At 40.0% G+C, this 16,601-nt stretch overlaps 1 protein-coding gene across 1 annotated transcript in view; it reads right to left on the minus strand.

The window, feature by feature from the left end:
* The window catches only part of spon1a (spondin 1a), a 129,091-nt gene that overhangs the window by 17,239 nt on the left and 95,251 nt on the right, over positions 1 to 16,601 (minus strand). Inside the window, exon 7 of the mRNA XM_079465927.1 lies at positions 8,359 to 8,423. Coding sequence (XP_079322053.1) covers positions 8,359 to 8,423 — 65 coding nt within the window. The remainder of the gene's footprint in view (positions 1 to 8,358; positions 8,424 to 16,601) is intronic.

The raw sequence follows: 16,601 nt of genomic DNA on the forward strand, positions 1-16,601 counted from the left end.
CTTTCATTCTCACTGCTCTCATATTCTATAATTATAATACCTCTTATCTGTAATTACACCACTAAACCGCTCTCTCCATTACTAATGCAAAAGACAGCAATCAGAGAAACAGTCACTGTTTGTCTGAGGGAAACTAGTTATTTCAAACACAAACCATTAGAGATTGTCTCTACATAAATACATGTTACTACAATAGTTTTTAATATATTTACACATAGAAATAGTCACGGTTAGTTTGAAACTAGTTATGTCCACCAGACATGTATGAAGCTCAATCAGTTTTGAAACGTTACCTCCGTGCCAAGCAATGGCACCTGGATAAATTGCTTTGGTGTCAGAGCTGGATCAAAGCTTGTATTCAGCGATGTAAATGTTAAATTATATTTCATTTTAGTCATCCCCATAATTTTAATTTCATTTTAGTTTTAGTCGACGAAATATGAAAAACAATTTAGTTGACTAAATCTACATTACATTAGTTTACTAAAATCTGAATGGTTTAAGTCATTAACTTGGTTTAAAGAAATGTAAACAAAAAGGTTTTGACATAATTTACTTTACTTTAGAATGAAATTAAACCGTTCAGTAACTGCTGGATATTAATTGTTGCAACACAGAGAATATTAGACCATGAACGCATGTAACAGTTCATTCAATCAAATTTTGACTTAAATTATTTGTTCATCTGTTTTTGTTGCGTCCAAGTTGCGGATTCGAGTTTCCATCTCTGATGTACACAAGAGGATTTCCCTTCTTAATATATACAAAAAAGCGAGCGGGGCGTGCAAAATATAGTCGGAGAGGGTTTTTATCCAAAGGCCGGAGAGATTGCTCTCTCTCTCCCACTCACACCACGAGTCTAGGGCATGCACAAATCCACCCAGAATTCACCTGTGCCTTCAACAATTAAAAATAATGTCAGCCTACACTTAAAAAATGGAGCTGCGTGTTGTCTTTGTTAACATTAGGCACAGAAAGGAGACTAGAGCAGCCAACCACACTGCCTGTGGAATTTGGCATATCAGGTGCTGTCCAACCACACAGCAATGTCGGCCCTGCGACAGAATAGAAGTGAAGCATTTTTTACACATCAGTCACACAACAAACCCCCAACACCACCACGCAGGCAGTGTCCCAGGCGTAAGGCTTCGGTTGAAAACGGCCGGTTTAAAGCATGCAGAGGAATTTAAAATTTGCGACTTTGAGCGGTGAAGCAGGGGGAGCGAACACCCACGTCAGCGGGGAGCAGAAATTGTCACCGCTCAGCTCCGCTCACATGCTCTGATAAGAGTATATCATCTCTTATTTTGTTGCTTTATATTTTGTTGGTCTTCCAGAAACTGAATAGACATTTTTTTATCCCCACAATTTTTAATCTTTTCACTACCAGCCAGGCGTATTATTTCCGTTGAAGCTACAGTTAACCCTTTAGAACCTGAAGCAAAAATAGCCTGTTAAAACACTTTTTTGTCAAATTCTAACACAATGTGCAAGGAATATATTTTTCAGAAAACAAATCTTTAAATAAATTAAGTTCATTGAACATGACTGTGTGTTGTGAGTTTGTAAACAGAATTTAAATTAACAAAAATAAAAAGTTCCCCTGTGGTGGTATTAACTGCCAGGCTCCACCCGAACTCCAGCATCCTTCAGAACTTTCAAAACACAGCTCAAAAAATACCTGTTCCGCATTTATTTAGACTAACCAATAACTGTCTATATCTTGTGTCTAAAACAATTCTTGTTGTTCATTCTCTCCCTTGCTTTCTCCAGCTTTAACCCTACTTATATCATGGCCTTGTTTATATACAAGGAGAAGGCAGTGCCAGAGAGTCCGAAGGCGACGTACACAGTAACAGGTGGCACTATATAGACGAATGATAAAGGTGTTTACCAAGCTCACGGTGACATCAGAAGAGTTTGGGCTTGAGAGACGATCTATAAAAGATTGAGGTGAGATGATTTCATCAGATGCTGAATCCTTGGAACGGTCTCACCGGTGTTAGATGCCTACTGGGTTGCCTAGAGCATCATATTGATATTTGCAGGCTTTATTTCATACAAGTATATTAATTGTAACCTTGCTAATTCTTGTTAATAAAACCTGTAGTTATAAAACTACAAGTAAGTCTGTTGACTGACATCTTTGAAGTACATTTACATTTAGGCATTTGGCAGATGCTTTTATACAAAGCGACTTACAATGCATTATCCTATACATTTGTATCTAAGTATGTGCAATCCCCTGGAATCTAACCCACGACCTTGGCGATGTTAACACCATGCTCTTACCACTGAGCTACAGTGTCTACACTGAGAATAAATAAGAAATCATCTGTAGTACATGTATAAAAGTATTTTCAAGTGTCAATCATGTACATAGTTTCATTCATGAGCCTTTTTTACCCCAGTTCTCCAGGTGTATTGTTTGGCACTATTCACTCAAATGTTGTGGTGTCTGAAGCAGTTCCTGTCTAATTGCAAGCACAGGCCCACATCACACACGTTTCATTGTCAAAAATCATCCCAGTCGTCTCTTCTGTTGTGCATCTTCTCTTTGCCATGTTTTGTTTGCTAATTTTATTTGCTTGATTAAAAACTCTCTAACCTCCCTCTCCACGAAAACAGCAGCTCCGTAACTACCTGTTCATATTCGCCCCTGCCGCTCTCCACAAAAACAGCAGCGATTAGCACACAGAACCCAAGACATTGTCATAATACATTTACATTTAGTCATTTAGCAGACGCTTTTATCCAAAGCGACTTACAACGAATTCAGGGAGCAATAAGCGATATGTCATAAAAGAACATTAGTACATTAGGTCCTAATACAAAGTTACTAGTTTCAACAAAAGCTAGACCACTACCTGTTGAGAGAAGAGAGAGGGTTAGTCGTAGAAGTAGTTTTTTGAAGGTTATAAGATATGTGGTTGACCCGACCGAATTAGGAAGAATGTTCCACCAGGAAGGAGTTGTGAAGAAGAATGAGCAGGAAAGTGATTTAATGCCCTTATAAGAAGGCGCCGCTCGTTTTACGAATGCAGGGTTCTTGATGGGGTGTAGGAGGGTGTGAAAGTATGCCGGTGCAGATCCAGTGATAGTCCAGTAGGTAAGCATCAGTGACTTGAATCTGATACGGGCTTCATCCGGTAGCCAGTGGAGAGAGATGAAAAGGGGCACATACGCCCTTTTGGGCTGTTGGAAGATGAGGAGTGCTGCTGGGTTTTGAACCAGCTGAAGTGGTTTGATAGCCTTTGCAGGAAGACCAGTAAGGAAAGAATCGCAGTAGTCCAACCTTGAGGCATATCGGCAGGGTCGTGTTGTCTTTGCAATGTGATCATTGAAGGACAGCTGCTCATCAAATATGACTTTGAGGGTCCTGGCTGATTCGGAGGGAGTGATTGTGGAATTGCCAAGTTGGATGGTGAGATCGTGCTGCACCGTGGGGTGTGCCGGAAACACAGGTAGTTCTGTCTTGCCCGGGTTCAGCTGGAGGTGATGCTCTTTCATCCAAGTTAAGATGTCATCTAGGCAGGTGCTACAGTGGTATCGTCTGGGTGAAACAATATGTAGATCTGGGTGTCGTCAGCATAACAGGGATAAGAGAAGCCGTGTGCCCGTATGATGGGTCCAAAGGATGTCATGTAGATGGATGGACAATATAGGTTAAAACACATATTGACTTCATTTAGGGGCAATTTGAATAGTTTTGATAGCAGGTAAAATGAATACCGCTTGGTAGAATGTGTCAGCGACGACACATTCAGTTTAGTAGGGTTAACAGTAATCATTCTCTCTGTAGGGATTTTGTCTCCACCCTTATACACATACATACATCTAAAGTGGAGTTTTGGAGCTTTCCACCGTTGCCACTGGCCTACTCACTGGGAGACCACAAACATAACCTCACACATAATTATAAAAATTCCCACATAAAATACAAATAAAAAATGAGTTGGCACAAAATGACGTTTCTTAACCTAAAGGAACCAGAAACACTTACATAAAATCTCACTTTATATTTACACAAAAACAAAACACGCAAACATAAAGTAAACTGACAATGTCACATTAACATTGACAGAATTCCACACTATTATTTTTGTCCGCAGGTATCTGTAACCCGCCTCCAATCCCCCAACGCAACCCACCCCCCACCGATCCATTGCCTGACAGTTATATCTCTCTTTTGTGTTGGTCCAATGTGGCTGTCAGAGATAAAGTTAACCCCCCGAGAATCCGTGCCAGGCTCCGGCAGTGGCCTGAACCACCGGGCATGAATTACAGTGTCAAATATTCAAACATGTTCCTAGAGTGAGTGTTGGTTGCTCTTCGTCATTGAACTACGATTTGAAACTGACAAAATTATAATTGAACAATCCACACATTTTAACATACATACTCATTTAGATGCAGTACATTCTAATGTAACTACTTACTCCATGCTATGCCTTTGAAATAATTAATACCGATGTTAAAATAGCACTGCCTGCATGACATGTAACTTAAGCTGACAAAAACAGATGCACACATATGCTTTATGACAACGCTGCTGCATGCATTACATGTCAATATTAGTTAACAACAGGAAAGGAAAGTCTGAAAGGAAAGTCATATCTCTATTGTTCTCCTATAGGGTAACTGAAAGCCTAACACATTAAAACACACACACACATCAAAATATAAAAAACACAGCTAATTAGAGAGATTGCTTGCATTGGCAACCCATTATTTTACTGTCTGCCTGGCAGTGCACTGCTGATCAACTCAAGTCAAGCCTTTCAAGGCTTCTGGAAACTGCCAACAGCAGAGTATAACATCAGCTATTGAGGAGCAGACCAGCAGAGAAGATGAGAGGAAAAATAAATGTAGAACATCTATCCTCTCTCAGACAGAAACCACAGTTACAGAGTAAAATGATAGCATCTGTTTTATTCTTCAGTGGCTGGAAAGACATTAATAGCTCTGGTATCAAGCACTTCTGGCTTCATTCGGAGAACTTCATGACACTCTGAGATCATTTAGAAGCAATTTCCCATCTACTCTCAAGTCCTAATGCGACCAAATATACTCGCTGAGCTGAACACAACATAATAAAGTTAAAAGTCTCTGTGGTTACAGAATTCTGTGCACATTGACCAATTTAGATCACATAAATGTTAAATGAGGGTAAAGTAGAGAACTTTAGGCACAAAGTCGTATTGTATTGCAGGCTGTTATCTGGTATTCATGGAGAAATACATGATATACTTAACTTTGCTAAAGAAAGGATATATTGAATATTTTTTGACAGCATTGAGTTTAAATGTAGAGGACATGTTTGCTGAAGTCTCCCACTTCTCAGAAAACGAAAATATTCAGTAAATGTCTAAGTAGTTTCAGAAGAGAGCTCAATGGCCCCGACCAAAATCAATCATTTTAGAGCTCTATACTTGATCTGTATGTCACCAACTGTCTCATTTTATTTGATATTTTGATATTAAGGTCCTACTGTGGTTTATGGAGTGTCCGACAAAAAGGTGTTAAAACACTTTCATTTTCGAATAATAGTCAGTTACTATTACCTAACTTCTTGACCGAATCTCAAATGATTCGTTTTACGATTCATCTGTCTAATCCCCTCCTTTCTGTCATCCCAATCTGATCTGATTGGTCAGATGGTCTAGTCTGCTATGATTGGTCTACCGCATACAGTGTCGCAAATGGAACGTAGGCGGGCATTATACGAGTGACGCAAATCTGACGTGGAATAGAAATAAGAATGACAGAGGACTCTTTCCTGTGATTCAGAGTCTACTCTTTTTCCCCCAAGTATAACTTTGTTATTCGTTCACTTTCCGTTTTACAACTTGAAAGACACACAGCAACATTACACACGGAATGAAAGATAATTTTAAGGACATTGCAATAGTTACTCTTTCATATTAGTTCATTTTTGTGATAAGATGAGAGAAAAGGCCCATGATTTTACTGACAGGCAGATTTAATAGTTCAACATGAAGTTTTAAAATGTAGGTGCCGCAAGGTTGCTATTAACCTTGATGGAATAAACACCTCTGGCAAACACATCACTCGGCGGCACTCTTCATTTTCATCAAACTGTAGTTTGATATTTGTGAGTGTATTTAATCACAAATGTACAAACAATGTTTCAAACAACCTTTTTTTACTAACATTGTGTTAAAAAATCCTGAAAGCAAATTCATAAAGTCTCATTAATCTGCTAGCAGATACTGTATGTAAGGAAAGCTTATTATGAATGCTGCACAGTGATGCAGTGAAAAGTCAACAACGTAGTGAGTCTAATCTCAATATTTTGTCAGTTTGCTCGTTTCCAACATCTGGAAATTCACTCCTCTGTCTCAGGATACCATGCAACCCCCATCACTTATCAATCAAAAATACATTGTGTTGTCATCTAACGCCCTCCAGGTTAACTGGGAAACTTCTTAGCAAAGCTTTACACGCTGCTGTGATCTATCGCTGAAGATGGCACTCCACTTGTAATGCTAGGCGACTTCAACATCCACCTACACAAACTGCAAGCAGCCGATTGCTTAGCTCTCATCTCCTCGTTTGACCTTCCCAGGGCCAACACCCCTCCCACCCACAGATGAGGACAATAGCTAGATCTTGTTCTGACTCGTAACTGGACCCCTAATAATCTAGTTACTCCCCTGCATGTCTCTGACCATTTCATTATAAAGTTCACTGTAACAATCTCTGTAATATCACCTCCCACCCCAACCCTGTTTCTTTCCGTTCAAATGGCAGGCAAGGACTAAATCGTTATCATCTGTCCTTATGCTGCTTGATCTCTCTGCTGCATTTGACACTGTGAACCACCAGATCCTGCTGTCCACTCTCTCCAAACTGGGCATCTCTGGAACTGCACTCAACTGGTTTGACTCTTATTTCACATCCAGATCATTTAAGTTATCCTGGAGAGGCGAGACATCCGGATCTTGCCAGCTGAGAACTGGAGTTCCTCAGGGATCAGTTCTTGCCCCCCAACTCTTTTCTATACACACCACCTCCCTGGGTCCAATTATTAAGTCACATGGGTTCTCATACCATTTTTATGCAGATTATACGCAGCTTTATTTATCTTTTCAGCAAGATGAGCCCATCATCTCTGCCATGTCTCTCCCTGCCTTCTGTTCATCTTTTCTTGGATGAAAGAGCATAACCTATACCTTAACCTCGCCAAGACAGAACTCAGGGTTATACCGGCCCAGCCATCAAATGAACACAACTTTACGGTTCAGCACAGATCCACAACTATTACACCCACCAAGTCTGCGATGAACCTGGGGTTGATGTTCAATGACCGGCTAAAATTCACTTCTCACATTCCAGTAACCACTCGAACTTGCAGGTATGTGCTCTTCAACATCAGGAAAATCAGGTAATTCCTGTTGGAGCATGCCTCTCAGCTGCTGGTCCAAGCTCTGGTCATATCAAGATTGGATGACTGCAATTCTCTATTGGCCGGCCTTCCAACCAAATGATCCAGAATACAGCTGCACGTATAGTTTTCAATCTGCCTTAAAGAACCCATGTAACATCCCTCCTGATTTCACTTCATTGCCAGCTGCCATACGCATTATGTTTAAATAGCTGGCCTTCAGAACAATAACGACAAATTCACCCCTTTACCTTAACTCACTGCTCCAGGTCTACATCCCCTCATGTCATCGACGGTCTGAAAATGAGCAATGTCTGGTTTTCCATTACAGCGAGGAACCAAATAGCTTGCAAAAACCTTTACTCATTCAGTTCCCCTGTGCTGGAATGAACTGCCAGCCTCCACCCGAACAACAGCAACGTTCAAAAAACAGCTCCGCATTTGTTTGACTGACCAATAATTGTCTTTGTCTTGTTGTTCATTCTTCCCCTTGCTTACTCCAGCTTTAATCCTCCTAGTAGCATGGCCTTGTAAACTAACGGTACTGTTTAGCGTGTTGACAAAATGTTTATTTGCTGTCCTACTTGTAAATTGCTTTGGATAAAAGCGTCTGCCAAATGAATGAATGTGTTGTAAATGTACTTTAATAGTTACTGGTGCAACCAAACTATTTGGTTACAAACATTCTCCAAAATCTCTTCGTGTTCAGCAGAACAACAAACCATATACAAATTTGGACCAACTTGAGGGTATGACATAATTAAAACTTTTGGGTGAACTATCCCTTTAAGTCAGAGTCAGAGAACACAGACCCACAGTTTTTATACTTTATACTCTTCATAAAACTTTAGCAATGGATTGTCTGTTTACGTATTGAGATGACATATGCTGAAGCAACAAAAATAAGTTTACACCAAGACGCACGCACGCAAGCTATAACAGTTACTTACACATTGAGAGGTTGCCAGGCCGGCCACTGGGCTTTCATTTTTATCACGGTCAACACCTCATCACCCTGTGTGACAAAACACAGAAAATACGTTTTAACAAAATACATTTACAAACATTTTACATTTATGAAACTGATAGTTTAGATTTTGAAATTCATATTGAATGAATCATAAGCTATAGCTAAATTTACACACATATGTTACCATACAATCTATTTAAAATTGCTCTACAGATTTGCAACTGTAAATTGTCATTCCGTTAAGTTTGTTTAGGGGTCAAATCAGTTTATTGCTTTAACAGGCTTTCAAAAGGGGGGGAAACCGCCCCCATCAGATAGTGGGCAGAACTTCATACAACAACGTTTGTATTCTTTTCTTAATCTTTATCTCATGTCATCACTTTTTTCTCTTGACAGAAAGTGATGAATGAAACTTATTTTGCCTTGCTGCTGATGGAGTGATCGCATCAGAGTCTCATAAAAGCTGTATAAATATTTCATGTATTTCAATATTTCATATTTTCAATGGCTCACGGCACACAGACCAGACAGATCTTTTCCATTCAAATCACATCAGGAGTTCATAGGAAGGGTATCGGTGTCACAAAACTCAGAGTGTTTTACTTCTCTGGGTTAAAGGGCACCATTCTGTATAATACAGTATGACAATATCTTTTTTTAGTTTGACATGTGGCAAAGCCAAGCTCTGTCACACAACAGGGCTCAGAGTAAAACAAATGTATTTATTTGTTTGTTCAGAAATGAAAATGCAAACTAGATTAAATTTCTTTCTCACGAAAATACCAGTGTTCAAGACACCAACATAATAGTGTAGTTTTGTGTTAATACAATCCTGCAAATTGAGTTTGAAGACCAGAATCCAAACTCACAACTCAAATCTTCTGATTAATTTGTTATTGTGTGGAATCACGCAGCCTTTTTGCTTTAACTATGGACAGACAAATTACTTCTTACTGGAAACCTGTTGCATGGTGACTGGTTAGGACATATTGTCAGGTTTAATGACAACACAAAGCACAATACAATCAAGGGCTTGAGAGACACTTATTTCTCTCTGCACAGATTCATTATGGAAGCAATTTATGATATCTCTGTGAGCTGGTGGCTGCTGGCGTGGATGTAAACTCTGATGGTTTGAACGTGATGCCGACACTGTTGTCCAGAATACCCAGATATGATACACAAGATAATTCGCCAGCTTCTGGCTTTCCCTCAAATACATAAAATAAATGCAGGACTCAAGCATTGGGTAAATCCTTGGTGTGAAATAAGCCACATATTACATTCAGTGCATTGTCTACATACTGTAGTGGGAGGTAATCCCACAATGGAATGCATTTTTATTAGATTCCACAACCCTTACTTGCTGTTAAGACATTGAGAAAAACAGGACAAGCTAGTGGAAAATCGCACCAACTCAACTTTTATTTATATAGCCCTTTGAACAATTTTCATTGTTACTATAAGCAATACATTCAAGTTCTAAAAGGTATCAGGAGAAAAAAGTGAGTAGATCCACTCTAGTACAAGACAAACAAAAGATACAGTGCAAACAACTCACAAGAGGCAGAAGGACACAAGCACACACACAACGAGCATACACACTCAGCCAACACACACAGCCACACACAGACACACACACACACACACACAAAGATCCAGGTGAGATTTTAAACTTTATTGCTCGAGCCAACAAAGTAGTGAGATTCCCAGAGGGTCCACTTACGAATGAACATCTGACTCCAACATTTATTCAAAACTTACAAGGGGTTTTATTCATGATGTCACCTAATTTTATTAACCAATCTGTCTCTTTTCTACCACCTTCATGTCAAGGTCGTCATGAGCTGTTTTCCCTTCTTCACCTCCTTCTCTCGTGTTTAACTGTGACAAAACTGTGGCCTTGCTCAATGTAGATCATAGTTATAGTAACAGGCGGAACATGTCCAGATTTGGTAATACTGTAGGGTTGGGGCCGAAAAAAGTGCCCAGATTTCATAAACACACCAGACATCAAAAACACAGCAGTGCAGGGTGCTTTTCTGAATCTCATAAAAAAGTGTTTAAAACGAAGAGCAATACATAGTGAATAATGATCAAAAACAGACATATCATGAAATTACTCCATAACACACAAACGGATAGGATGAATGGATAGATGGATGGTTGGTTGGCTGGATAGTTGGTGGGTTTATTGGTGGATGAAATGGTTGGTTGGTGTTTTAAGGCATCTTTCCAGCGGGGTTTGGCAAACGAACTGAAAGCAGAATTGCCTCTTCCACAGTTGCGAGCACTCAGATGCTCGGCTGTCTCTCTGCCTGTCGCATGAGACAACAGGTTCTGAGTGCCAGAGAAAAAAGCATCAAACTCTTGAGTTATTATAAAATGCCATCTGTCAGTAGGCAAGCAATATACAAAAGACACTGAGCATATCCACACTAATCACTTGTTCCAAAGCAACAAGAAAAGAGAAAACAAGGGCCTGGTTTCTTATGGTCCACTATGAAATCTTGTAAATTGTATTATTCTATTGAGGGCTACAAAGTGTTCTTGGCAGCTTCAAGTTCTTAACAGATTCAAAATGTCCTTGGCAGCTTTAATTGCACCTGCCTTTTGCATAAATCCACCATATTGACATTATGCTTTGACCTGCGTTTGTGTCTTATTAAATTGTCTACAAGTATACTATTCTTTTTTTCTATTTAAAGTTGATGGGTTTCGGTTTCTAATTCAATTGTAAAAAGAAGATGAGAAAGAATATGAGATGCTTCACTCCTGCATTTCAGATGTTTCTCATGAGAAAAAGACCTGGAAACAACACATCTGTCTTCATTTTATGTTAGGATCTTAGCATATTTGTATATATATATATATTTGCATTTAAGTCTGCATTCAAATTTAAATGTGAAGTTCCTGTATGACACTTTTTCTTTCAATTTGAAAACAATATATTTCTAGCTATACTGTAAACCACTATTAATTAAATAATTCTATACTCCTTATTTATTGCAATCATTTGTATCCATTTTTTACATATATTAGGCCTAGATATTCCGTAAATTCCAGTGAACCAGAAGTTTGGTATTGTGGTATTTCTGAAATATCAATTGAGGAAAAATAGTGGTTGTGGCTTGTGTTTACCACTGTAAATTGATTGGATGTATAAAAACAGGCATTTCATTATGAAATGACATACTGACAGTGGAAGAGGAGTTACTGGATGTTCTGCCATCATTAAAACCACTAGCCCCTTGTGGACAGAAGTGCATTTTCAGATTTTGATTTAAGATTGAGGGCAAATTAATAAAAAATACCCACAAAGATTAATTATTTATATTGAACACTGCAATATTGGATAAACAATAATAAAAAAATGCATGTGGACATCAGGCTATTTAAAGTAAAAAAAACTGAGAACTCCTTCAAATCTCCTGAACTGTGAAAGAGCAACTTTTATTAACCGTTGGTTAATTCACCATTTAAATTGTATTACATCTTAAGATTTGTGTATAACATCATTACTTCAACTTATTAACTTACCCTACAGTGTTTCTTATAGTACAAACATCTTTCAAATGCACTGATAATTACATTTTTGTTCTGATAATTCGCTAGCATTACTAGCGTTTACCAGTTTTACTTAAATACAGAGCCCAGGCTCCGAGAACGCAAACAGCCCAGGTAATGAACTTCACTCCAGCACCAGCACACCAACGTCGAAAGGCACGAGCCAGGACTGGAGCGATGACTTCTCCACTAGTGCCGCCTCAGTTCTTCGAGATCGCCACCAAGAACCGATACGCTCATCTGAGCCTCAATTATGGTTATACTCATGGTGTAATGAACAGATACTGCTCTTTTTAAATAATTGGGAGCGTCCTCGGCAGTGTGAGAGCAGATACTTCAGCTTTCCTGTAGCTCAGTGGTAAGAGCATTGCGTTAACAACGATGATTGCAGATACCCATGTAAAATGTATAGGATAATGCTATGTAAGTAGCTTTGGATAAAAGCATCTGCCAAATGCCTAAATGTAAATGTGGCTGGCATGGTTTGTTAAAATATGGCCAACACTGGAAGTGAGGGCGTGGCATGAAAGTCCAGCCTTGAATTCCGGAGAAGGCTCCCTCTGGTGGGTGGCTGGTTGACTAGCAGCCTTAGTCAATACAGATAGTATGTCCGGCTAAAATCGGCTAGGCCAGATCACCTACAGAATTCTTTTACATTTAGAACAGTGGCTACCCTAATAAATAACCAGACATCACCTGGTCAGCATATTCCAGCTCACCTTAGAAGTAATGACTTTATGTTACTTTTCACAGAGAATGTTAAAAACATTAGAGAAAAAATAGAAAATGCTACACCTTTAAGTCTGTCCTATGAACCAACATCAGCTATCCTCCCCTCTAGAACAGCTGAAGATTTTCTCACCCATATAGGCCAAGAAGAGTTCAACACCCTTATCTAAACCGACAACATGTTTATTAGACCCCATACCCACTAAACTATTAAAATAGTCATTACCGGTTGCAGTAGATCCCATTCTTAATATTATTAACTCCTCACTATCTCTAGGTCGCGTTCCTAATCCATTTAAGATAGCCGTTATTAAGTCTATTATAAAGAAACCGCACTTGGACCTACGCAGATGATACTATCATCTAGACCGGACAAAAAATAAGTTCAGGACATTAAACATTGGATGACTAGCAATTTTCTTCTGCTCAATTCTGATAAGTGTCATGGGATACGTGGAAAGAACCCAATTGCAGGCAGCGTAACATACACAAAAACTTTTATTTAAACAAAAACACCCAAGATGGGAAACCTTAACTAAGGCAGTATAACAAACAAAAAACTTCCCGCGAGGGGACAAGAACAAAAGAGACGGGATAACTTTAAACTACTTACGAAAACCAAAACAAGACATGATAAATAATAAACATCCAGACACGGGTAAGGTAATGCACAAGACAGGTAGCACAAATAACAAGGCTTGACGTACAATGCATGTTCAATACAAACAATATCATGGCTTTCTCACTCTAGACACGTGGGTCTGTCATGATCCAGCCACCAGACTGAGAAAAGCATGACTAGAAGAGGCAGAATCATGACGGATGAGATAGATATATTACTTATCAGACCAAATACCTTCAAGCTAAATATTACAGACTACAACTTGCAAATAGAAGTTTGTTACCTCAGAAAGTATAGTTAAAGACCTTGGCCTTACATTGGACAGCCACATTAGAAAACCACATCTCAAATGCCACAAAATTAGCCTTCTTCCACCTTAGAAACATTGCCAATCATCACAATATTCTGTGTATTTCTGAAGCAGAAAAAGTAGTTTGTGCATGTATGACTTCAAGACTTGATTATTGTAATGCACTACTTAGTGGTTTTCCTGCATCATCATTAAATAAATTACAGCTAGTTCAAAATGCAGCTGCTAGACTTCTTACGAGGTCTAGAACATTTGGCCACAAATTTGGATGACATTTTATCATCCTTAAACTGGCTACCCATTAAGTACCGTTTCGACTGTAAAGTAAAGCATTACGGTTTATCTTATCTAACAGAGCTTCTATCAAGCTACAACATATCACGCTCTTTATGAACACAAAACTCTGGACTTCTGATAGTACCTAGAATTGTCATGATTCTCGTGGTGAGACACGGAGAGAGGACCCAGGTGCAGACAGCGGGTAAGGGGTTAACATATTTTAATAATAAATAATAAAACATAGACCCACGTGGGGGTAACAGAACAAAACAAGGATACAATAACATGACAGGACAGGACTAAAACTAACTACACTTAAACAAGACTTAAATTAACTTTTGACATGAACTACAAATAACTAAACTGACAAGACATGAACTCACCAACCAAATCACAATGAACCAGCACAAGACAGAAGACACAAGGGCATTAAGTAAGGGAGCAAATCAAGAGGGAAACAGGTGTAGGGCATTAATCAATAACGAGGGTAACGAGAGGATGGGAACAAAGACGAGACCAGAGAGAGTGTCTCTAAGACCATAATAATTGCCTCTCTCCACATTAAACATGAGGTTCTGTCATGATCCTGCCACTACACTAAGAGAAACATGACATGATGCAGCAGAATCATGACAGAAGCCTCTCCTCAAGGAGCAGCAACCTGATGCTCCTCAAGGCACAAACAAGACAAGACAGACTGTGACACTAACAAAACAGAGCAACATGATAATAAAATAAAACAGGGAAGCACAAGAGTCCAAGGGAAGGGGCACACAAGTCCAAACAAGGGGGAAGTCCAAACAAAAGTCCAAAGACAGGCAGACACGATAACCGGCATTACACGGACTGGATTGCCAGCTGAACAGCCAGCAGACCCGGACTGGGGTAGCCGGCAGACACATGGACTGGGATAGCCGGCAGACACACGGACTGGGATAGCCGGCAGACACACGGACTGGGATAGCCGGCAGACACACGGACTGGGATAGCCGGCAGACACACGGACTGGGATAGCCGGGGCGGGAATGGCCGCGTGCACCGGGCTGGAATGGCCGCATGCACCTGCACCGACCGGGAATGCCCGGCTGCACCGACCTGGAACGCCCGGCTGCACCGACCTGGAACGCTCAGCTGCACCGACCTGGAACGCCCGGCTGGGGATCTTTGGCGGCCACAGGATTCCGGCGGCTTCGACCCTGGAGGGAAGACTGGCGGTCTCAACCCTGGAAGGCAGTCCGGCGGTCTCGGCTCCGAGCGGGAATCCGGCAGTCTCAACCCTGGTAGGGAGTCCAGCGGCCCCGACTCAGGAGGGAGTCCGGCGTTTTCGACCCTGGAAGGGAGTCCGGCAGCCTCTAACCCTGGAAGGGAACCCGGCGGCTTCGACCGCTGCCGCATTGATCCCTCTGTCTGCTGGGTCCGATTATGGCTGGTTCATTCTGTCATGATTCTCGTGGTGAGACACGGAGAGAGGACCCAGGTGCAGACAGCGGGTAAGGGGTTAACATATTTTAATAATAAATAATAAAACATAGACCCACGTGGGGGTAACAGAACAAAACAGGGATACAATAACATGACAGGACAGGACTAAAACTAACTACACTTAAACAAGACTTAAATTAACTTTTGACATGAACTACAAATAACTAAACTGACAAGACATAAACTCACCAACCAAATCACAATGAACCAGCACAAGACAGAAGACACAAGGGCATTAAGTAAGGGAGCAAATCAAGAGGGAAACAGGTGTAGGGCATTAATCAATAACGAGGGTAACGAGAGGATGGGAACAAAGACGAGACCAGAGAGTGTGTCTGTAAGACCATAATAATTGCCTCTCTCCACGTTAAACATGAGGTTCTGTCATGATCCTGCCACTACACTAAGAGAAACATGACATGATGCAGCAGAATCATGACAGAATATCTAAATCCGTCAAAGGGGTAGAGCTTCCTAATATGTAGCACCTTAACTTTTTTTAATAGCCTTCCTGATACTATTCGAGGGTCAGACACACTCTCCCAATTTAAATCTAGATTAAAGACACATATTTTCAGTAAAACATATCTATGATGCATACCTGTATTATCTCTTGTTTATAAGTAAATGAACAGCAGATTCCTCCCCTACCTTGAGATACACATCCATGGGTAACCACAGATTGCTGGCTCAAAAGGACCATATCGTGTCATCCACCTGTGAGAGCCTGCGGACTGATTGGGACACCCATCCCGAGGAAACTACTGATTACACCAGCTCCAGGTGATTGTCATGTGCCATACTCATACTCATGCGTGAATCTTTGGACTTCATGTGCCATCCTCCAGTAAAATCCTGTGAATTAACTGATCATTCCAGCTCCGGTATTGAATGTATTGAAGGATAAATTGATTTAGGAAATGATCATTATTATTATTTTAATTACAATTAAATTATTGTATTATTGCTTAGTAATAACCAAACCTAAATAATTACATGTTAATAGAGCTGTCCACCACTGTCATCAATATCAAACAATAAACTTTTCTTATTTTTAATTTTGTTGTATTTAAAATTGTATTCGAAAGAACTGTGGTATCTGTAATATTCTGGTAGATCTACATGGAATATTTTACCACTATAGATAGGTAAATCTGGTACCGATTATGCAATCCGAGGCTTTGGAAAGTGAGAGAATACTATACTATATGGAGTTTTTATGGATATTCTTCCA

This window comes from Barbatula barbatula, assembly GCF_947034865.1.
Source record: "Barbatula barbatula genome assembly, chromosome: 10".
Classification (NCBI taxonomy): Eukaryota; Metazoa; Chordata; class Actinopteri; order Cypriniformes; family Nemacheilidae; genus Barbatula; species Barbatula barbatula.